This window comes from Podarcis pityusensis, assembly GCF_964106645.2.
Source record: "Podarcis pityusensis genome assembly, chromosome: Z".
In the NCBI taxonomy this organism is placed as follows: Eukaryota; Metazoa; Chordata; class Lepidosauria; order Squamata; family Lacertidae; genus Podarcis; species Podarcis pityusensis.
Window position 1 is genome coordinate 32,142,996 of NC_138044.1, and position 24,549 is coordinate 32,167,544.

Sequence of the window (24,549 nt, forward strand, 5' to 3'; positions counted from 1 at the left end):
TGTCAGCAATCAGCCCTAGAGCAGGAGTAGCCAATGTGGTGCTGTCCAGATGTTTTAGACTACAACTCCCATCAGCCCCAGCTTGTGCAATCCATGCCAATTTTATGCAAAGCTGTGCCTTCTCTTTTTGGTGACTGGTAAGTGACCACCCTCCTCCAGGAACTTGGGAGCTCTCTGGCATGGCATTCTCAGAGGGGACCCTGCACCTGGAAAAAGCAGGACATACAACAGAATTACCCAAGGCTGCCATTGATCTTCTTGGATATTCTGTACAAGGGTGGTTTGGCTGTGCGCAGGATTCCTGCATTGCAGGGGGTTGGACGAGAGGACCTCTGGGGTCCCTTCCAACTCTATGATTCTATGATAGCACCCTTGGGGTGGCGAGCCCTCTGCTGGACTTGGGGCTCCTGGAAAAGGCCCATGTTTTCCATCTTCTGGGGCCAGCCCGAAGTGGAAGCCCTGCAGGTTTCTGTACTATTTAGAGTGAGTCTTCCACCACCTCCAGAGTCAACACTCTGCAGCTGCTGAGGAAAAGGGTGGCATGCCTCCCTTGCTCTCCCCTACAAAACCATGGCTTGGGACTGGTTTTAAGTAAGAAGGCAGGTAGGGGAAGGGAGGGGTCTGATGGAGGGAAGCCCACTTGTCCTTGGCAAACCCCACAAAGCAATTTACACAGGACTATTAAAAGAAAAAGCATAAAGTATATAATAAAACAGTCGATAGATGCTACAACGGGTGTGGGAAGATACCTATTGAAAACTATATCTTCCTTGAGGGCAAGGTGATGCTTTGGTAGCCCCCACAGGTGGTGGCTGGGGGAGGAAGATCACACACACATGTCCAGTTTGTTTATATAATCCAGCTGATCCGAGAGTACACATTCATCACGGTCATAATTTTTAATTATTAATAGTAATGAACATTCTTAACTCTTTCATTTGAGGAAATCTATATCCATCAACCAAAAAACAACCACCACCCCCATGTCTTTTAACAAGCCACTTTCCCTTATTTGCTTATATTTGCAGTTCTGGGAGTGTATGCCACTATTTTGGTCCAATGTACATAAAAACAAGCTGCTAAACTTGTTAAATGCCAATAAATTAGCAAGTAACTGAATCTGAGGCTCGTCCCCTTTTGAGTTTGATGTCCAGGACAAATGACTATCCTTCCCGCCCCCCCCCCCCCCCGGTCTGATTGGTCCTGGAGCCATCCTGAATTTACTGCTGCATAGTAAAAAGAAGTCACCTATTACCCACTTTCAATTTCTATGCCCTCTAACTTTGCCCCTCCTCCTCCTTAGGAACAGAGGAAGTGGCCTTATAACAAGTAAAGGAAACAGTCCATCTAGCTCACTGGTGGTGAACCGTTTTTCAGCCCCAGAGTTAAAAGTGGTTAGAACGATGAATATAAATTTTGCATTTATAGACATGCTCTATGCTCCACCCAGACCAGTGAGAAGCAGAGCTCAAGGACACTTCCCAGCTAAGCTAAAACACAAGGTCCTTCCTGGAGATGCCAGGGATTGAACCTGGGATCTTCGAAGGAGATGCTCTGACCACTGAGCTATACACCCTGCCTCCTGGCACTGCTTGCTTGCTTGCTCACCTGCCCTCTGTGAGTGTGCAAACAGTTGAAGGAGCAAGAAGATGGAGCATTAATCCTCTTCCACATCTCATTGGCTCCTTCTAAGAGTTGAAGTGAATCAGGCCCAGGAGGAGAGACAAGGGACTAGCTAAAGGTAAAGGTAAAGCAACCCCTGACCATTAGGTCCGGTCGTGACTGACTCTGGGGTTGCGGCGCTCATCTCGCTTTAGTGGCCGAGGGAGCCGGCATACAGCTTCCTGGTCATGTGGCCAGCATGACTAAGCCGCTTCTGGCGAACCAGAGCAGCACACGGAAACGCCGTTTACCTTCCCGCCAGAGCGGTACCTATTTATCTGCTTGCACTTTGATGTGTTTTTGAACTGCTAGGTTGGCAGTCAGCAATAGCCAGTAGCTGGGAATCACAAGGGCTGAGATGAAGGTAGAGCATGAAGATTCTTAACCTTAGGGTCACTGGTTCAAGCCCCATGCTGGGCAAAACATTCCTGCATTGTAGGGAGTTGGACTAGGTGAGCTATGACTCTTGTGTTCCCTCCCAAGTCTAAAATTCCAAGATTCTAAGCTGTTCTGCTGAGATCCTGCTTTCAGGCTTCCCATGGGCATCTGGTTGGCCACCGTGAGAACAAGATGCTGGACCAGGTGGGCCATTTCATCTGACCCAGAAGGGCTCCTATGTTCTTAAGTGGCAGAAGAAAGAGGCCACAATCAGTAGGACTGAGCCCACTGAGATCAACTTGCCCAAGGTTCCCCTCCAAAACGGAAAAACCCAGCACTAGGCTAATCCCAGAAGGTCAAAGCATCTGAAAAAGAACAGAATTTGATGTTGGTGGATAAAAGACAAGGGGAAGTGTGGTGGTGGGGCAGGAACCACCACATCAGCACTCTCAGAATAAACTGAACAAGAAATAACTGGAAAACAAAGGGAAGGGGAATCCCTTCCAAAGAACATTTCCTTTTAATGGACCTGACTAAAGATCTTTCCACAGAAGTACAGGGTGGAACAGTGCACACGCACACACACGGCCAGTTCACTAGCAGGAAGTGTGCGCTCCTGTGCATGTGTGCATATGTGTGCTGTCCTCACAGGCCTGCAGTCCAGCCCCGCAGAGCGTGGGAGATGCACAGCATCATTTGAGCACACCATGTGCTGCTCCAGAGCTCAGCCAGGGCAGGCGGCCAAAGAGCTTGCTAATAGCCTGTCTGAGAGGCGCATAAGTTCCACCTGCTGGCTGTGGTGGCAAACCACAGCTCCGACGGACGAGTGGAACGGCTGAGAGCGAGGCACCTAAAGGGACACGACAGGATGGCGTCGTGCCCAGGCACACAACCTGGAGGGGCACAGAGCACAGCTGTCGTGTGCCAGCCTGCCCTTGTGCCAGCCTGCCCCTGCAGAACAGACCTCCTGTGACACCCACAACAGGGTGAAGCTGCTCTGAAAGCAGGTTGTTAAGGAACCCATCCTCCTGCCCTCAGGATCATTGTTCAGCCAATGGCAACATGCTCCAATGACATCATGAGCCTTCAGCGTGGCATGAACGCCATGTGCCTGGCTTGATTTCTCCCTTCGCAACGTGAAAGAGGGTGCTGCTCAGAATCAAGGCAATTGCCAGGCTCCTCCGCACCTCTTTTAAAAACCAGCAGTGCTGTGTTAACAGTCCCTTCTGCCCCATGCGCAAAATCATACTGCCTCCTCCCGGCTCCGTTTCATTTTGAGCAAAGAAAACCATTTCATTTTCATTTTAAAACTTTCTGTTTGATTTGTGGTGTCTTTATTATCACTAACCTAGTGTCCTCTGGATGGTTCGGAATACAGCTCCCATCTATCCCAGCCAGCTTGTGGAAGTTGTAGTCCAAAACACCAGGTTGGCAAAGGCCAGCATATAGCAATAGTGAACTTGTTCTCTAAGTGCCAGTTCTTACATAGGCGGCAGACACACCATATATTTAAAGCACATTCCTGCCCCCCTCAACACTTCCCCTGGTATATTTCTCCACCAGTGTCAAGCTCTGTTCTTTCTCAGATGCTTTGACCTTCTGGCATTAGTCTACTGCTGGTTCCAGGTTTTTTGGGGGGGTGGGGTGGGGGGTTGGGCAAAATGTTCTGAGCTCTGCCCCTCTCACTGCATATGGCTACTTTCTTCTTACAGTTAAGAGCCCTGTGGATTCAGGAATCTAGTCCAGCATCCTGTTCTCACAGAGGCCCAAAGAATCCTGGGAACTGTAGTTTGTTTAGGGTGCTGGGAACTACAGTTTGTAAGCTATAATTCCCAGTATTCTTTCCGAGGGCATGCTGTAAATATATGGTGTGTACACAGCTTTAGTCAAAGCGGCACCACCCACGCTCAGTGTGTGTGTGTGTGTGTGTGTGTAAGGGGGAAACCTTGACTAACCCAATGAGGATTGAGAATAGGTTCAGAATGCTGACTGGCTGCAGGAAGGGGTTAGTTAGGGAATGGAAATGGAATATCTCGGAAAGGGCACACATGGCTGCTGGGCACCCTGAACAAGAGCACTCCACACCCAAGTATTGTGTTTTCTGTCTCCTATCTGTAATCCATCTATTTGCAAGGGGGCTGATTGGGCAGGCAGCCGTGGGGCTGCAGAAGCAAGCAACACATGCCAGCAGTTCTAATTCCATAGCAACATCTAGCATTCCCCAGAGAGCTTCCAACTAGTTGGAAACCTTTTATCAGTTTTGGCAATCTGGCTAGGTGGCTGCAATTTTCATTCAAGATAACCTGGAAAATAATGCAACAGTCCTCACGGAGCCTGCATCTAGGACGTTTATTCAGAATGCCTTTTCTGGCTGATCTGAGATCTCCAGCCCTTTCCTTCTAGATGAAAATGAAAAAGGAACCACTTCACCCCTCCCTCAACCCCCACCCACCCCCAAGAAAAACCAAAGGCTTTGATCTGCATGCCTTATACTGTACAGTATTATAGGGATGAATAGCAACTGAATTGCACTGATTTCCCCCTATTTTCCCCCATCACAATGTATCCAGCACCTGCCCTACTGTTCTAGCATGCAGGCATCTGCCACAAGGCTTGCAAGCTATTCAGAGCTTTTTTCCTCTAAGAAAACAAGCAAGCTTCCAGCTTGCTTTATTCAGAGACGCCCTCCGAATCGCATGACTCCAAGACCTCAAGAACAGGGAGGGAAGAAAAAACCTCCAGATATATCACATGGCAAGGCTGCAGAAAGAAAAGAATTCGTAGGGAACAGCAAAGATTCACTTAAGGAGCCAGCACTTTTCAAGAGGTTAGGATGGATTGAGGGCTGGGGTGTGATATGCACTAGCAGGAACCATTATCTCACTGGTAGAGCATCTGAAGTCCTGGGTTTGATCTTCCACATCTGCAGGTAGGGTTGATAAACCCTGGAGAGCCACTGCCAGTCAGTGTTGACAATACTGAGCTAGATGGACCGATGGTATAGCACAGTTTCATACGTGGAGCTGGAGCATGAAGCTGGCCACATCTTTAGCCTAGCCATGATGATGATTTATTACATTTCCCAGTAGCCTTGGTAAAAAACAACCCAAGGTGACTTACAGGTGACTCACTGGGCATCAGGTTGGCTGCTTCCTTCCTTCCAACATCACCCCTGTCCCACGGGAACTCCTTTCTCCCTTGATCCAGATACCTTTGCAGTTGACCTCCATGCACAATTCAAGGAAATTACCCGCAATCCAGAGTGGGAGTAAAGAGGCCCATGATACAGTCTGAGAGGTGAGATCAGACATAGAAAGACAACTTAATGGCATGGTGAAGCCTGCTGTCTGCCCAAATGACCTCATCGGTGTTGCTGGAATTACCAGGAATGCTGCCTTCTCCCTGTGATGCAAGGCTGGCTGGAAGCAAGCAGCAACCGCACTCCCAACAACTTCAGCCAGGGACAAGCAGGCAGGGAATCCCTACAAGGGAGAGGTCAGGGTAGTCTTCAGGAGAAAAAAAGATGTGCCTTATATTTGCAAAAGATTACTGACTCCACAACATAGGGATGACAAGCATGAGCTCTAGTTCACTGTTCCCAGAGGATCAAGACAGACAGACAGAATAGCAACAGTCCTACAGGAAGTAGTGGTTGGGGTTCTATTGGGAAGCCAGAAGCAGGTGGAGCCAGAGACAGGCAGAACCAAATAATCCTAGTTTTGTCCTCTTCCTCCTCCTCGATGAGTTCTATAAGGGCAAACTAAGACTACATAGGATGAAGCTGACATGCAGCACTACGCCCTGGAGTGATTTTAAGTAGGAAGGCAGGGCAAATGAGGTTGATTGGGCAGTGCCCCTTCTGTTCTAGTATGGGTCCCTGAATGTCTCCTTTGCCAACCTTGTGAGAGTGGAACCTAATTACAGCACAATGCAGAGTATGTTTACTCAGGAGGAAAGTCCAACCTATACACACATACGACGGCAGCCCTCGGGGAGGTTTGCTTGTGGGATGAGCTATTTATGATAACATCCGTTCTACACAGAAAAGAAGTGGAAAACAAGCATTTTGCATTGCCAAAAAAAAAAGCAAAAGCAAAGGAGGTTTTGCAAGGTAACAACTGAACAATTGCATGGTAGCCATGGAATCACAGAATGGTAAAGATGGAAGGGACCCCAAGGGTCATCTGCTCCAACCCCCTGTAATGCAGGAATATCAAATAGAGCATCCATGACAGATGGCCACCCAACCTCTGCTTAAAAAAACCTCCAAAGAAGGAGAATCCCCATTCCAATGTCAAACAGTTATTACCATCAGAAAGTTCTTCCTGGTATTTAGTTGGAATCTACTTTCTTTTATCTTGAATCCATTGGTTTGGGTCTTACCCCTCCCCCCCCCGAGCAGGAAAAAAACAAGCTTGCTCCATCTTCCATGTGACAGCCCTTTAGATACTTGAAGATGGCTATCCTATATCCTCTCAGTCTCATCTTTTCCAGGCTAAGTACACCCAACTCCCTCAACTGTTCCTCATAAGGCTTGGTTTCCAGGCCTTTGATAATCTTGGTTGCCTTCCTCTGCACACATTCCAGCTTGTCAATATCCTTCTTAAGTTGTGGCACCCATAACTGGGCACAGTATTCCAGGTGTGGTCTGACCAAGGCAGAATAGTGTTGCTATTATTTCCCTTGATCTGGACACTATACTTCTGTTGTTGCAGCCTAGAACAGCATTAGCTTTTCTTTTCTTTTCTTTTTGCTGTTGCATCACACTGTTGACTCATGTTAAGCTAGTGTTCTACTAAGACCCCTAGAACCTTTTCACAAGTACTACTCGCAAGCCAAGTGTCCCCCCATCTTAGTTTTGTGCAGCTGGCTATTCCTGCTTAAGTGTAGAACCTTACATTTGTCCCTATTTGAATTCATATTGTTAGTTTTGGCCCAGTTCTCCAATATGTTAAGCTTATATTGAATCCCGATTAAACGTCTGTAGAATTTGCTAGCCCTCCCAATTTGGTTTCATCTGCAAATTTGATGCGCATCCCTTCAAATCCTTCACCCAAATCATTTATAAACACATTGAACAACAATAGGCCCAGGACAGAACCCCGCAGCACCCGACTTGTCACCTTTTTCCAGGATGATGAGGAACCATTTGGGTTCAGTCAGTCAACCAGCTACAAATCCACCTAACAGTTACATTGTCCAGCCCACGTTTTACCAACTTCTCCACAATAATACTCTTGTACAGTGGTGCCTCGCAAGATGAAATTAATCCGTTCCGCGAGTATCTTCGTCTAGCGGTTTTTTCGTCTTGCGAAGCAACCCTATTAGCGGCTTAGCGGATTAGCGCTATTAGCGGTTTAGCGGCTATTAAAGGCTTAGTGGCTTAGCTGCTAAAAGGCTATTAAAGGCTTAGCAGCTTAGAAAAAGGGGGGGGGGCGAAAAAAAATCTCAAGACTCGCAAGACATTTTCGTCTTGCGAAGCAAGCCCATAGGGAAATTCGTCCTGCGAAGCGCATTGAAAAACGGAAAACCCTTTCGTCTAGCGGGTTTTCCGTCTTGCGAGGCATTCGTCTTGCGGGGCACCACTGTATACTCCTCCTTCATGATTTTCCCTTTCTTCCTTTTCTTATCCATGCCCTTCTTAAATCTCAGCTCATCTGTAAGCTCCTTATGCAGGCACACTGCTTTCTTTTGATTCCACTCACTTTTCTTTCTTGTTGCATTTGTGCTTTCAATGGTTCACCTTTAAGAAACTCCCATCTACCTTGGACTCCTTTCTCTTTTGAGTACTTCTGACCATGGTGAAGGTCTCATGCATGGAAAGATCATGCATAATGATACTACAGGGCTGCAAAATCCTAGGCCTTCAGTCACACATATGTTCTTAAAATGCTGAAGGTGTCGCCAGGAACTTTAAAAAAACATCAGGCATTATGCTGTCCTGTGGTGCCAAGGAAAGAGATAGTCATAGCTGAGCCTTATGATGCAGACAGAGAACAAGCTGGTGAAGGATAAGTGGAGCGTTTCATTCTTCCTCTGCACATAGGGATGTGGGAGAAATGCATTTAAAGGGGAATCTACTGAATTCACACTACCTCAAGCAATTCAAGAAGCAAAATGCAGCTATTCTTTGGAATTTGCACTTATCGAAATAGATGCTTCTACCATTTTACAATACGTGAAGCTGTTAACCCAACCTGTTTATGTAACTGATTGGTTTTCTTAATCAATTAAAACTAGTTTTATTTTTGAAAACATTGTAAGATTTAAGTTCCTATAAAAACTGCAGTTGGAAAGCGTCCTCTTAAAAGAGAAATTATGACAGGAGGGAATGCATCTTCTAAGGTGATGCCTACTACAATCAACGCACATGTCCATCACATTATATCCACATTTGAACATGCTGCCTTAACATGCAATAGTTAAAAGGTGGGGATAGGGGTAGGGGTGCACACACAAACACCCCCAAAAAAAAAATCTCTGTGCATGTCGGTTCCTGTGCACAGCAGCCCTGATTTTCACATGTAGAGCATAGAAAGTTTGTGTGGGCCTTTTAGCTGCATTCACTTGAATGCACATAGAATTCTTCGCACTTTGGCGGACTCAGGTGGATGCCAGTAAATGCCCCCTGCAGACCTGGCCGTCCCACTGAACATGGAAAGGCCAGGAGCTGATCAAGCTGCGCTGATGTGTATGGGATCATTGGAGGTGGGGCGTGTGTGTGTGTGTGTGTGAGAGAGAGAGAGACCCCACCCACATTTTTAACTACTTGATGTTTATGTGAAGGTCTGAACATGGCTGAAACAATTAATTGCTTTATTAGCTCATAGGTAAAGGGACCCCTGACTGTTAGGGTCCAGTCGCGGATGACTCTGGGGTTGCAGCTCTCATCTCGCTTTACTGGCCGAGGGAGCCGGCATTTGTCCGCAGACAGTTTTTCCGGGTCATGTGGCCAGCATGACTAAGCAGCTTCTGGTAAAACCAGAACAGCGCACGGAAACGCCATTTACCTTCCCGCCAGACTGGTACCTATTTATCTACTTGCACTGCATGCTTTCGAACTGCTAGGTTGGCAGGAGCAGGGACCAAGCAACGGGAGCTCACCCCGTCGCAGGGATTCGAACCACCAACCTTCTGATGGACAAGTTCTAGGCTCTGTGGTTTAACCCACAGCGCCACCCGCGTCCCTTTATTAGCTCATACCCATAACCAAACTGAGATTTCCTTAACCTGGCAACAGCCCTCAAAAAAAATTACCCGAGGGTGCACACCTGTACCTGCAAAACCGAGTCTGGGAGTAACAGGTTGAACAGTTTCTGAGGTTGGGCAAAGAGAAAGAAGCATTTCACATTTTGAGGAAATGGATGGGGAAAGCACTTGAGAGGGGTTGATGCTGTCTCCGCTGCATTTGAACATTATAGTAGCAGTGTGTGTGCTTTGCATGAAGAAGATCCTAGGTTCAATCCCTAGCAGCTCTCCATTAAAAACAGGATCAGGTAGCAGGTGAAGAGCAAGGCTCCTGACAGACAGCCGAGAAAGCTGCTACCACAGCAGATGCCACCGGGCAAGATGGCCCAGCGGTGTCACTTAATAAACAAGGCAGCTTCATATGTGCCAGGTTACCCCACCACCACCAAACCTGTTCAACCTATATACTTGGAAAGATTCTTCAGAAATAACTATGCAATCCGGGGGGGGGGGTACCCTTTTTAGCTTGAGGGTTGCATTGCTTCATGAGGGCATATGGCCATTTGCAAGGGTTGGGCAGGGCCAGAGGCAAAGTAGATATAACAGGATGACTCTTACCTTTGTTTAGTAGGGTACATTGCAGCAACATAAGAAGGCAGAGGTTTCTAAACCCTCCTCCCTACCCCAATACCTCTCCATCCTCCATCCAGACAAGTCAGAGGCATTAGTTCAAGGCTGGTTAGGCAAAAGCACTTAAAAGAAGCCTAAAGCATGCTCTGGGGAGAATCCTGAGGGCAGAACAGAAACGGGTATGTGGGGCACCATTTGGCCCCTGAGCCTGAGGTCCCCTACCCCGTTGAAAAAAGTTTCCACTGACCGGGAAAGCATGAAAACCCACCTCTCCTTTCTGAAATCCCCTTCAGCACTGATTAGCCTTGCAAACCCATAATCTCATCTTTCAAACAACCTGTCTTACTCTGTCCTCTTGCAGAAAAAGAGCAGAGATGTTGTCAGGGATTCAAGTCTATCAAATTGTTCCCACCCACCTTTCCTGTCCCTGCCCAAAACTGATAGATAACACAACAACTTAATTTTTGTTTTTGGTTTTTTTTTAAGAAAAACAAAGGCAGCTTTGTAGATCCCAGTTTGCTATTGCATGAGAAAAGATACAAAGCAGACAAGCTTGTGCATTTGTGCCACTGTTGTACCAGATATGCATGCAAAAAGTTGCCTGCCTGGGGAAGACACAAATCTCTTGCCCCCTTCCCCCACCAAATAAGAGATTTGTACTAATAACATCCCATTAGTTTTCTCTCTCTACAGTATTAGCATGCAGTGTGTCTTATTTGCAGAGGACAGTCCTCTATTTTAAGGACTATCCAGTCGAAGCTCAGTCTAAAAATAATGAGCCATAATAAGGGAGAGCAGTGACCTTACACTTGGATTACAGACTGAGCAAGAACACAGGTCAATTGGTTACCCACTCACGGAAGATGTACTGTATTTCTAGTTCAATTACAGTAATTTTTTCCTAAATTTGCACCTGCACCCACAAATTACCACATGTGCTTAATAAAAGAGAAGTACTATAGCTCAAATGTTAAAGCACCGGTTTCGCATGAAGGAAGTCTAAGGTTCAATTCCTGCCACCTCAAAGCAGGGCTGGGAAAAACTCTTGTCTGAAACTCCAGAGAGCTGCTGCCAGTCAGTGGAGACATTATTGAGCTAGATAGACCAATGGCCTGATGGGGTAGAAGCCAGCTTCCTTTGAACCCAATACACTGCTATGTGTTGCAGTTGTCTCTTGGAAGATTGCTATGTATCTTGTCATTTCACCTAGCCCCTCTTGCCCAACACACATCTGTAACCTAGTCCAGGAGCAGGGTCTAATTGTCATCTGGGCAGCCCAGGACCTCCAAACACACTGCCCAGGATTGCGCCCCAGAGAAGTCACTTTGGTACTGCTCTCGCAGTGGTTTGACTTCACCCTCGGAGGTACACTCCATTGTCTCTCAAGACAGAAGGATGCCAACGATAAAGGGGCTTCTATAGCTTCCTACTGGGTGCAAATTCATAGCGACTGTAGCACAAAGCTAGCAACACCCTCGGCAGCAGTTGCTGCCATCCTTGCATTCAGTGAGGTAACAAGACTCAACACCTTGCTCCATGCACATCAAAGCTCCTTCCCGTTGACACCCCCTTCCACCCACTGGCGTTACTTACCTGCTCGGTGCAAGGACATAAGCAAGGATCCTGCCCTCTCCATGAGTGCTGGGGTCCCACACGCAGCACCAGCGGTGTCAAAGCATGCACAGGGGCATCCACACCACACGCAGATGCCTTCACAGCACCCTGGTCTGTGCAACAGACACCCACCCACCCCTGCTGTCTTTCGGCCTAGTCCAGTTCTGAAATCGGCAGCAAGGTGAAATCTGCAAGGCAGCTGCTTCTTCAGGCAGATTGTCCTGCCATGCCAGGGCTGAAAATAGTTTAGGAAGCTGCCCCTTTTGTTCCTAGCGATCCGCCTGCCTCCAGTCCTCCTCGGCTGAACTTCCTTTTCCCACTTTCTCTGGCCCCCTCGGCAGGGAGAGGAAATCACCAGGAATTGGCTGTTTGAGTCAACTCCCGCTGGCCCATTGTCGCAGGCCTGTCCCTCCTTCCTTCCTATCGACAAGGCCCTGGGAAAAGAGAGAATGAGCCTGTGTTTGCACACAGACTTGTAGGCCAAGTGGGACCTTGTTTTCGAAATGCTTCCTTTACTCGACTTCACACACCTTTAGGAAAATGGCTCTAAGATCAGAAGGATAATCTCTTTAGGGCTTTCCCCTCCCCCTGGTGGTGGGCCTGGCTCCCCTCTCCTCTTGCAAAGGAGGCTTTCCACAGCTGCTACTCCTCCCAAACACGCCTTAGGGCTGGAGGCTGAGGAACCAGGAGAATCTCTTTAGAAGGCAGATTTGGCTCAAGGGCTGCTGGTTGCAGATTATAAAGCAGGGGTTTATAATCTTTGGGCCTAGAGGGCCACACCAGGCCTCTTTATCTGGCCCTAGGCTGCACCCATCTCTGATATTGTTCTGCCTCCTCCTTGAGCAACTTTGCCTGGCTAAAAGGTTTCCTTGAATTCTGATCATGCCTATTCCTTGCCTGAATGAAGGATAGAGAGGAGAATGTAGAAACTGGCCAACTAGGTAAAGTAAAAAAGTAATTGTGTTCATTGCTGCACCCACTTTAGCTACCATCATCAACAGCATCACAGAGAGAAACAGAGATGCACTGTAACATATGGTTCCTTTCTGACAGTTCTGAAGGATATTCTGAGCTCTTCAGCACCAAAGGAAGACGTAGTTCGTGCTTTATTTTAAATCATCTTGTTAGATCTTTGGGCTGATCCTGCAAGTCTACAACTGAAAAGTGGCCAGCCAAGGAGCCAAGCCAAGTGCAGCTACAATCAATAAAGCCATCTCCTGTTGCTTCTTGCAAGCATCAGTGTTATAGGGTTCCCAAATGTGGGTTCTCCAGCTGTTTTTGGACTACAGTCCCCATCATCCCTGACCACCGGTCCTGCTGGCTAAGCATGATGGGAGTTGTAGTCCAAAAAACAGATGGATGCTGTTTGGGAAACCCTTATAGACTGGCTGGCATGTCAAGCCATCATCTCACTGTAGAACAATGAGATGAGAAGGGCCAAAGGCCCTTGCTGGCAGAGTCATTTAAATATTTCAGACAAAGTCCAGAGAGAAAAGAAAATGATAATACTGTATAACCTGAACAAGAACAGTATATAACTTCAGGTTTTGTCTGTCTTAAGTCAGGCTAGATATACTATTACATAGAAGAAAACTATGTCAATATGCAAATGACATTCAGCTCTGTTTCTCCTTGCCACCTGGTGAAGTTTGTGTCTGGAGGCAATAATGAGATGGAGGAAGGCCAAAACACTGAAGCTACATAAATCCTAGATAAGTTAGAGATACTGCAGATTGGTAGTTCCTGGGCTGATGAAACAGAGAGAGAGAGAGCTTGTTCTAGAGAGGGTTGCATGCCCGCTGAAGGACCAGGTACATAGCCTGAGGGGTTCTCCTAGATTTTCCTCTGTAGCTAGGGCCCAGGTGGCTGTAATGGTATGAAGTGCCTTTTTCCAGCTCTGGCCTTTTCACCAGCTACAGCCACTCCTGGGAAGAGAATGCCTGGCCATAAAGATCGGGGCACAAATTACCTATAAGTTGGATTACTGCAATTCATTCCATGTGGGGTGGCCCTTGAGGACTGCTCATGGACATTGCAAAATGCAGCGGCCAAAGTATTAATGGGAATGTCTGCAGAAAGGCATATAACAACAGTTCTCATCAGGCCCAGTTCAGAGGCTTAGTTCCAACGCTAAATGGCTAAGGATCTGGATATCTAAAGGAACGCATCTCTCCAAATAGTACTGCCTGGGCCTTGAGGCTGCTCGTTCAGCACAAGCTGAAGACTTTGTTCTACAGTCCGGCCTTCTGAATTGGCTGTGTATGTGCGTGCTGTGTAAGGAGCGACATAGCCAAGATTCTTAATTGTATTTCACTTTTATTGCTTAGTGAATTTTAAACTGCTGATACCTTCCCCGAGATCACTAGTGATGAGGGGTGGGACATACATTCTTTAAAATGAAAGAAAACAAGCATTGCTTCTAAAATGTGACGGTTCCATTTTTAGTATTAATTTCAAGCTCAAGGACGTCAGTTGCTGTGGAGTAGAAAGTTTGCATGCAGAAGGTCCCATGTTCAAGCCCTGGCATCTCCAGGTAAGGTTACATCCACTTCAAGTTCTCTTACACCACTACAACACCCATGGCTCCCTCCAAAAGAATTCTGGGAACTGTAGTTTGTTAAGACCTCACTGAGCTACAGTTCTCAGCATCCAAATGAATGATCCATGGTGTGGATCTGACTTAAGGGGATCTGGTAGTGGGAAACAGGAAATACCTTCCTTTGTCCAAGACCCTGGAGACCTGCTAATTTAGGCTGCTTTCAGATATGTGGGTTACTGTGCTACGTTTGCTGGTTACAATGCTAGCTCATCTGTCCCAGTTTTTAACATTCCTTTTATACTGCAGCACTTTGTTGCATTATGGCACTCTGGCTTTTTGATCAATACACCACCATGTCACACTAAATTCTGAACAGCAGGAAAGAACTGTATCCTGGGATACTGCCCTAAATTCTGTCACATGGAACTACAATGCAAAACTCCTGAGATTTGCCAAGTTAATAGGGTTGCAAATGGATTCCACTCGTCCCCCTTGAAAAAAAATAAAGTGGGAACAAGCACTAAACTTCCACTTAAATTCCTCTAGATTTCCAGATGTGGCTTTTCTGTAGCATGAAAGTTAACAACAACAATGACAAAACAACCACCACAACCCAGGTCCAACACTAACACTGAATAAAAAGCAGGAAGGGACTAAAGCCTGAGAGAACTACAGCGAGGGAAGACTAGATTACCAGTACCTTTCTGTCTATTACTTCCCAACAGGTTCCGCTAGCTTACTGAAAACAGTGTTGCTTTACTCCCAATAATGGAAGATGGGGTTTGTAGTCCAATCGCACCTGGAGGGTCATAGGTTTCCCCAGCCAAGGAGTAAACCATACCTTGGCCAGGTAGACAATGGTCTGTTTTGGAATAAGGCAGCTTCCATCTTTCCTCACTCAAAACAACTTGCCAGCTAACAGCAGCAAGACCCTACTGCTTTTGCGAGAACCAAAGCCAGGATGTTTACAGCCAGCGTGGTGTAGTGGTTTTAGAGTGGTGAACTAGGAGTTGAGAGACCAGGGTTCAAATCCACATTTGGCCATGTGGCTCCCTGGGTGACCATGAGCCAGTCACTGTCTCTCAGTCTACCCAAAACCTAAGGGGTGTTGTGAGGATACACCCCAAATGGGGAGGAGGAGAACCTATGTGTGCCAGCCTTGGACAAAAGCTGAGCTATAAATGCAATAATTAGCACTATCTGGCTTTTCCTTGCTAGATTCTGGCCGTGGGACTCTTAACGCTCAGCTGAATGGATCTGCCTGACCTGGGCTGCAGGTTGTTATTCTTCATGGCTGTGAGACTCAACTGCTCAGATTCCTTTATTGCAATAAAATTTAACTATTCCTGCAAGAGCCTGGCTGGAGTAATACCAGAATCATCATAGCTGCACAGATAACCATGCATGGCCCCCCAGGGCTCTTTATCTGAATTCCCACCACCACTATCAACCTTCCACTGCAGAGATGAGTTTTGATATAACAAGATGTATGTGCTCTAGGCTACAGATGCACAGCGAAGGACAACAATCTCCAGCGTTGAACATACACACAGGCATGGCTGTCTCTATTCTCTCATTCATCCCCCCCTACCCCACCCATCAACTTCTCTCCCCACCCCTCACCCCATTTCCCTTTCCTGTGAAAGCCCTATCTCCCGACCACTGGAAATCCTGCTTGCTGCTACTCCCACCCTCGACTCTCAAGATTTCAGCAGCAATCGCTTGCACACTTGCAAGCTCATGTCTATAGCCATGAGGGCAAGAAACCTGTTTACTTGTTTGTTATAAATTGAGTAACAGATTAGATGTTTTAGGTGCTGAAAGCTGCACCCAGTAGCAAATTCAGAACTTAACTATTGCATAATATGCCCAGCACTGATAACCAGGGCTGAACTGGATGTTTTCAGCTAAGTAATAGAAACTGGGTGAAGAGCAGCAATAGGGGCTGGTTTCAGGGAAATTTAATCACACCCTTATAAATAAACCCATGACAGTTAGTTGCCTGTCAAAAAACAAAAGGAGACTGAAGTCATATTCACGCCATAAATTTAAAACACATGCCTCCCCTCTTCTGGAGAATCCTGGGAATTGTAGTTTGTTAAGGGGTAGAGTAGTGGTTCTCAATCCCGCCCCCCCAGCCACACTTTCAAATTAAAAATTTGCTCGTGTCACACCAATTTTTGTGTGGATAAGAAATACCGTACATTGGAAAGCAACTCCTAGCAATGCCTGATTTATAACATAGAACACAACTACTTTCTAATATGATCCTGGGAGGTCCAGAAAGTATAAAAGAATGCAGCTACATAATAACATGAACATGAACCATTCCCAAAATATAACAGATTGTCTTCCTGCCATGTTTGCCATCCTCTCCTGCCACACCAGTGTGCGAGATTAGGACTTGGGAGACCAGAGTTTAAATCTCCACTCAGCCATGAAACTCAGCAAGTGACCTTGGGCAAGCCACAATCTCTCAGCCTAATCTACCTGACAGGGTTCTTGTGGGGATAAAATAGGGGGGGGGGGGTTTAGAAGAACTACATGTACCAACCTGAATGACTAAATGGTGGCCACTATCACTTTCTCTCCTTCCCTCACTCCCAGCACTTCTAAAATGACACTATATAAAATTGTTCACACGTTACACTGAACACAGGTATAAGCTGTCACTACAAATGCACAGGTGTTTGTGTGAGACAGTGTACATGCGTTGCTCGGATATTGCGTATGCGGACTGTGCACACATTGAAGGTAACATGTGAATAACTATACAAGTGTATTTGTGTACATGGGTTTGGATGTTGAACCCTCGCTAAATGTAACATGCAAACACCCCAACGTTACAACATCACATCGTTCCAAGGGCTTGCAGGGTGCTGGCAAACCCAACTTTACTAAAGAAAGGGCCACTGTTACTGCCACTCACTGAACTCTTCCCCTCAAACCGTGCAAATAATCCTTCTCCCCAAATCATCTGAAATGCTCTCCCCTATTTGCCACGATTGGAGGAGGCGGCATTCTTGCTCAGCCTTATGGCTTGGGGTGGAGGGGTGAGGAATGAAAAGGCCTTGGGACCAGAGCCCAGCTTTCAGGAGCCAACGTCAAAAAAATGCTAGGCTCTTGCCCAGAGCACGCACAGAGATATTATCAAAATTCTTAGGCATCAGCACCAAACATTTAAAAGTCTACTGGTATTTTTCCAGCTTGAGTTGCCGAAGAGGATCATTTCATGCCAAGAAAAGTACCTTGGAAGACTGTTGACTAACATGGGCTTCAAAGCTCTCTCTCATCCTAACCATCCCTATCGCCTTCACTGCAGTGGGTGGGGTGAAGCCATCAGCCTGCCTCTTTCACTTTGCAGTTGCTGCCTCTGCCCCCTGAATGGTGAGTTGAAAGCAATCACTTGGGCCCCATGGCAACCACAGGCCATTATTTTCAGTGCATGGAATAGTTTTCAAGGGAGCTTTAAAAAAACGCACCACCTGTCAGCTTCTCTTGAATAAACTGGGAAGAGGAAGACAGGTGGGTACAGGAACATAGCAAGCTGCCTTGTACTGAGACAACCAGTTCTTTTGCTTAATATTGTCCACACTGACTGGTAGCAGCTCTCTCTAGGGTGTCAGGCAGGGGTCTCCCCTAGTGCTACCTGAAGATGCCAGGCTGCTGTGGGATGATGGGAGTTGGAGTCCAATAGCACTTAGAGCTATGAAAGTGCACAGACAACTCCCACCCCCTTTTTTCGGTGCTATTCTGTTTGTGTTATCTTCAACACTGCTTCATGAATAGTCATAACCAGTAAAGCAGGCGGGTGGGGGGGCGGGTAGGAGTAGAGCGCCGAGACATTTTTCAGAGGTGTGATATCATCATCACTGATGGACTACATGCACACATGTTGAACTTGTTTAAAAATAAATAATAGTAATTACAGGTTTTTGTATAACTAATTATAAAATAAAGTGAAATCACTAAAAGACTATATAGCACACACTAAACTTAGAGCAAGGGATGCGGGTGGTGCTGTGGGTTAAACCACAGAGCCTAGGACTTGCTGATCAGAAGGTCAGCAGTTCGAATCCCCATGACCGGGTGAGCTCCCGTTGCTTGGTCCCTGCTCCTGCCAACCTAGCAGTTCGAAAGCATGTCAAAGTACAAGTAGATAAATAGGTACCACTCCGGTGGGAAGGTAAACGGTGTTTCCGTGCGCTGCTCTGGTTCGCCAGAAGCGGCTTAGTCATGCTGGCCACATGACCCGGAAGCTGTACGCCGGCTCTCTTGGCCAATAAAGCAAGATGAGCGCCGCAATCCCAGAGTCGGCCACGACTGGACCTAATGGTCAGGGGTACCTTTACCTTAAACTTAGAGCAAACTCTAAGGGAGAAGGAGATACACTGACCTGCCTAGTAATAAGAAACAATCAGCAACACTTAACACACAACCCATTCTGCACAGTGCATTTAATGCAGTATCATTCCTCTTAAAATGGTCATGGCTTCCCCCCAAATAATTCTGGAAGCTAGTTTGTTAGGGGTCCTGAGAATCATTCCTCTCACACAAGTGACAATTCCCAGTGATTTAGCAGCCAATCACTCATCCCAGGGAACTCTGGGAAATGTAGTTCCGAGGTTGTGGTGGGGGGGTGTCTCCTAACAACTTGCAACAAACTACAATCTCCAGGATTCTTTGTGGCAGTTTAAATGTATAGCACAGATAAAGGTTCAAACACCACAACAGCAAGAGGAATGTGAAAAAGGAGGACTCTAATGGGTGTGAGGAGGAATTGGAATGATCCAACTCAGGGGGGGAAAGGCACAACAGATTCAAAAGGAGCAAAAGAACAGTGAGGATTTGGAAGCAGAGAATTGGAAGCTGGTAAGCAAAGGAAATTAATTAAGAAAAGCCTATGCGCCAGCAGAACTCTGCTAACGCTCCTTCCTACTCCTAAGAGACAAAATCTGCAAAAGAGCAAAGAAAACCACGTGAATCAAGGCTATATTTACTTCCATCAATTTCCCTCCCTCAGAGCACAGGGATTGGAGAGTCCTGGTAAAATCATTCCCTGTGATTGCAAACGAGACCTGTCAATCACACAGGACCTCTCCCGCCCTCCCCACACATTAGTTTCGCTTTTTAATAAATATAGTCAGTGGCGTAGCGTGGGTTGTCAGCACCCGGGGCAAGGCAAGTAATTTGCGCCCCCTAACCCATGGATTTGCGCCCCCTAACCTGTGGATTTGCGCCCCCTAACCCATGGATTTGCCCTAACCCCAGATGTTGCGCCCGGTGTGGCCGGCCCCCCCTGCACCCCCCATGCTACGCCACTGGGTTGGCCAGTTGGTGTTAAAAAAGATAGAACTTTTTTTATGTATGCTACAACAGCAGCAAGAATACTCATTGCAAAGTATTGGAAGACGCAAGATTTACCCACTCTGGAAGAATGGCAGATGAAGTTGATTGACTGCATGGGATTGGCAGAAATGACTGGCAGAATCCGCAACCAGGGAGAAGAGTCGGCAGAAGAAGATTGGAAGAAATTTAAGGACTATTTACAGAAATACTGCAATATTAAGGAATGTTGAATGATGTTGGATTGAAATTACGTTAAGTGGTTTCTAGCTGTAATGGTATAAAAGGTTATGAAAAAATGGTTTTTTAAAGTAAAAGTTTAAGTTTCAAGAACTTGGATAGAAAATAAGGTGTTATTTAGCGGTAATGCTATGAGATAAGGATTTGCTGAACAAATAATTTGAACTAGAAAACAAGAAGGGGAGGTATGAGGAGGTCAGGGAAATATGTTATTGAAAAATAAGTTGTGAATTTTATGTGTTTTTAATATATATTTTTTCTATTTTTTGCATTTTTCTCTTTGTATAAAATTGAAAACTTTAATAAATATCTTATTTTAAAAAAAGGAATTTATTAAATTTATTATTTGTGGAGCCCCCGCGGGCCGAGGCAGCCAAAGCCCCCTCCCCTTGGGCGCCCGACGGAGGAAGGAACCACGGCCCGCCGGGCGGCCAGCGGCCTCTCTCCCGGTGCTGGGGGCGCACGGCGGCGGCGGCAGCGGCAGCGGCAGCGGCGGCTTCTCCTCCTCCTCCTCCTCCTCCTCCTCCTCCTCCTCCTCCTCGGGACTCGCTTCTCCGGAGGCTGCCCCAAGGTGAGCCCGAGCCTTTCTCCCTGCTCCGCGTCTGGCTGCCTTGCTCTGCCGCGGGGGCGACAGGGTGTGTGTGTGTTGTGCGTTGCGTTCTGCCTCCCGGGGCGGGAGGGAGCATCCCGGAGCCGCCTCCCCCTCCTCCTCCTGCGCGGGGCATGTGCCAGAGGAGGCTCCCCGGGAAATGGCCCTGGGCGCTGGGGGGTCTGGGCGGCATCCGCGGCGGCGGCGCTGAGCGAGGCGAGGAGGAGAAGCTGCCGGCGGGCGAGGGATGCGCGGGCTGAGCGAGGGGCGTTCCCCTTCCCTCTGGACTCGCGCCCCCCCCAGAAGTTGCGCCCGGTGCGGCCGGCACCCCTGGCACCCCCCACGCTACGCCACTGAATATAGTGCAGTGTTTTTTAAAAAATCTGAGTCCACCAAACATGGGGGGCGGGTGAGGGGGGGCTTTCTGCTTCAACTCGGGGTGCTTTGTGCAAATCCCTCTTAACCTTGGAGAACCCCACAATCCTTTTGAGGCACCCCCCTTCAGAATTCAATATTTGTCCAAACCTAGGGCACAACCTAGACTTCTCTGCAAGGTTGTTTGCTTTTCTGATTGAAAGCTGAAGTTTGCTTTTCAGTTGGCTGAAGATCTTACGTTAAGGTTCACAGGGACTTGCAGAGCATCCTGACACGATAAGATAAGCAGGCAATACTGAAATTCCTCCTCCTCCTCCGTACAACCGTTAAAAAGATATTGTACTGCTGTCCTTTATTGCATCTAATCTGGAGGTATCCCTTTCATCCCACTTCTGCCCATTTCCCATCGACTCCAATTTTTTCCTGGGTAGTTAAAGAACAGGTTTCTGCACAGGTTGCAAACACACAACACATTTAAAGACATTTAAGATGTTGCTTCCCCCCAAAGAAACCTGGAAACAGTAGTTACCTCACAGAGCAACAGCTCCTAGCACCCTTGGCAAACAGCAATTCCTAGAATTCTTTGAGCTGCAAAATGTGCTTTGTGCTACAAAGGACAGAGTCTTGTGGCACCTTAAAGACGATCCAATTTATTATGGCATAAGCTTCATGAACCACACTCAACTTCATTAGATGCATGAATGACATAATAAATTGGCAAGTTTACACACATACGTAACTCCCATAAGTAATCCAAAACATTTAAAGGATATCAGCATGGGGAAGGCTCAGGAGGGGATGTAAGGATGTGAGCAATGAAATGCCAAAACCAAAACCACCAACAACACCAGAATGCATTAATTTCAATGAGTCTACTCTAAGGAGAGCTAGCGTTAGATGCAACACAATCCCCAACAACCTCCCCCATGGATAATAGCGCAACACTCAGTTTATTAGGTTCAGGTGTCAATCCCAGAATATTGTACTGAGCTAGTAAAGAGAGATGGAACAGTTCGCATGTTCACAGCTGTTTGGGAAGATCAGGGTTGGTCCCTGATCAACCATGCAATCAATTACTGCAATGGTCTGCATAGCTTTCTGGGAGTAAGCCAAGGTGAACTCAAATGGTGCTTGCTCCTGATTTCATAGGATGGACAATTGACTTACTCTGATACAAGGCAAGGTCTCCAGAATTAGCAGCAGCAGCAGCACCGCACCCCAATAACAGCAGCAGCAGCAAGAAAAATAAATATAAGGTATGGGTTAAATAGCACAGTTGTGCCCAGTATGCGCATTGCTAATACAGGATAAGAAAGGAAATGGTGCTCTTATGCTCCTATCTGCCCCAGCAAGCACGGTCAATGGCCAGGAATTACGAGAGTTGTCCTTCAGTAACTTCTGGAGGGCCAAAGGCTCCCCACATGTGACACAGACTGCTGCCATAGTTCAGCCTTCCTTAACCAAATCTGCCAAACTGTTCTTCCATTTCAGTGACCTACAGTTTGATCCTGTGCAGCTTGCTTCTAGCACAGGGTAGTCCAACTTTTCATACCAAGTGGGCTGCAAGAATGCTTCAACATGGAACCTGCGGGCTGCACATTGCCTTGTTGCGTTGTGGGGAGCGAGGCCAAAATTTGCTCTCACCCCGCCTCCCCTCCTGCTGCCTTCCCAAAGCCAGGTAAGCTGGGAAAGCATTATGGTAACTAGATTTTAGGAGGCAGGGAGGGCTCTAGGACCCTATCAGTGCCCTCATGTTTCCTTCCCAAAGCGCTTACCCAGCTTTGGAAAGGCTGTGTGTGTGTGTGTGTGTGTGTGTGTGAAATGTTGCTGAGGGCAGCCAAAAAATGCCTCGAGGGCTGCATGCCTTGGACCACCCAGTTCTAGGGAATATTTGAAAAAGATGGCAGCCTTACAGAACAATCCTGTGCATATTTTTTCCCCAAAGTGAGCCCCACAGCCTGCAATAGGTATTACTCCCTTGCACTGATGTAGCGATTGTGGCAATCTTGGCAACGCTGGAAGAGGCTAAGGGAGGAGTTGGAATCTAACAACATCTGGCAGAATGCAAGGACAACGCTTTTTGGATCAGTTTGGTGGTAAAAAGTAATCTATACCTGCAAATAAAATAAATAAGCGAACGTTATAAAGAACCCTGTGGGATCAGACCAAAGGCCCATCTCACCCAGAAACCTGTTTTCACAGGTACCAACCAGATGCCTATGGGAAGCCTTCAAAGCAAGGCATGAGAGAAACAGCACAATTCTCCCCACTTCTGCTTCCCAGCTACTGACACTCAGTGGTATACTTCCTCTGATACTGGAGGTACTGCACAGATATCCTAAGTAACAGCCATGGACAGCCTTATCCTTTACAAGTCTGCCCATCTCCCTTTTAAAATTATCCAAGCTGATGACCATCACACGGTAAGAAAATCCCATCCTTACCTTCTTTTCTAAACAAAAAAGCCCCAAATGTTGTAACCTTTTCTCCATGCCTTTGATTACGTTGGTTGCCCTTTTCTGAACCTTTGCCAGCACTACAATATCCTTTTTGAGGATGCAATACAATTGAATACAATATTCCACGGGCAATTGCACCATAGATTCTCATAGCAGAATTCCATTATTGGCAGGTGTGTTTTTCCCTCCAACGGTCTCTCCTACTTACCCCTAACAGAGAATTCATCTTTTTTTTGCAGCTGCCACATACTGGGTTGACATCATCCTTAAAGCTATCCATTACCATTCCAATATCTCTTTCCTGGTCAATCGCTGCCAGTTCAGACCCCTTTCTGATGTTTTGGACTACTTATGGGAGTTATAGTCCAAAACATCTGGAAGATACCTGGTTGGGTAAGGTTGTGGTATGTATGTATAAACTTGCCAATTTATACATACATCTATGTTCATGCATCTAATGCATCAAAATAAACAGCTAGTTCCTGCCAATCCTGATGCTGTCATTAGCATCAGGTTTCATTCATCACCTGCTACTTCCTCTGGAGAGAGGAATACTTTGGGGCTATTTTGATTAGGGATAAGGGGACAGTCTGGTGTGGCCAAGTGGCAGACCACCCAGGGAAGATAGAGCAAAGGGGGCAGTGAATGCAGGAAGTGGAGGACAAGAAAACTAACAATGGTATGTTTATTTATTGCATTTATGTTGCACCTTTTCCTCCAAGGAGCTCAAGGTGGCATGCATAGTTCTCTACCTCCTCATTTATTCCCTACAACAACCCTGTGAGGTAGGGTAGGCTACTAGTCATATTGGCTATGTTCTACCCGCTGCTAATTCTGGTTGGCCACTATGAGAACAGGATGCTGGACGAACTGAGCCCTTGGCCTGATACAGCAGACTCTTATGTGCGTAGGAGAAAAGAAGGGGATTTGTGCCAACTGCATTTTCTCAGAAGTAAATCCTACTATGCCCAATGCAGCTTGCTCCCAGGAAAGCTCACAAAGGGTTTTTTGCAACCCCTACAGCACAATCCTATGCATGTCTACTCAGAAGTCCAAATGAGTTCAATTACGACTTACCCTCCAGTATGTTTGTATAGGATCACAGCCCTGGGATGCTCTCTTCATTAGCTGTGCCCCTTCAGCTGGATTCTATGGACGTTTTACTCTGGAGGAAGTCCCATCCCATTGAATCAAATAGGATCTAAATTCTAGGTACCAGGATGCAGGATGGCAACCATCAGGGAGGCATTTGTACACGCACATTGAAAGATGGCACGCATGTGTGTGAGTGAAAGTGATTGGTCAGCACAGGCAAACAATCAGTAAACATAAGAACATCAATCACACACACACACCCTCCTCAATGCAGCCAGTTCACATGTTCAACTATAGGTCATGAGGCAGGGAGCACCTGTGTAAACCTCCCCTTAAATATGTGAGGAGGAAAAGGGAAATAGGGGTGGGGGGTGGGGAAAGAACCTGACACATGTCTTTCCAACACCTGAAGAACCTATGCCAGTCCAATCACA

The 24,549-nt window shown here is 46.8% G+C and overlaps 1 protein-coding gene and 1 long non-coding RNA gene across 6 annotated transcripts in view; one reads left to right on the forward strand and one right to left on the reverse strand.

Moving 5' to 3' along the window:
- Positions 1-24,549, reverse strand: part of NHSL2 (NHS like 2) — a 114,388-nt gene that overhangs the window by 39,826 nt on the left and 50,013 nt on the right. The window contains exon 1 of one of the 3 annotated variants that reach the window (XM_080990248.1): positions 11,452-11,605. The exons of the other annotated variants lie outside the window; for them this stretch is intronic. Coding sequence (XP_080846374.1) covers positions 11,452-11,494 — 43 coding nt within the window. The 5' untranslated portion in view covers positions 11,495-11,605. Of the gene's footprint in view, positions 1-11,451; positions 11,606-24,549 lie in introns of those variants that run through there. 3 annotated transcript variants of the gene reach the window in all.
- Positions 12,319-17,439, forward strand: LOC308468250. Of its 3 annotated transcripts, none has more exons than XR_013981535.1 (3): positions 12,319-12,413; positions 13,918-14,005; positions 17,218-17,439. It is a non-coding gene; the product is annotated as an uncharacterized lncRNA (long non-coding RNA). The 3 variants fall into 3 exon arrangements; XR_013981536.1 differs by lacking the exon at positions 17,218-17,439 and adding an exon at positions 15,230-15,568; XR_013981537.1 differs by lacking the exon at positions 17,218-17,439 and adding an exon at positions 15,230-15,568 and having other exon boundaries at positions 12,347-12,418.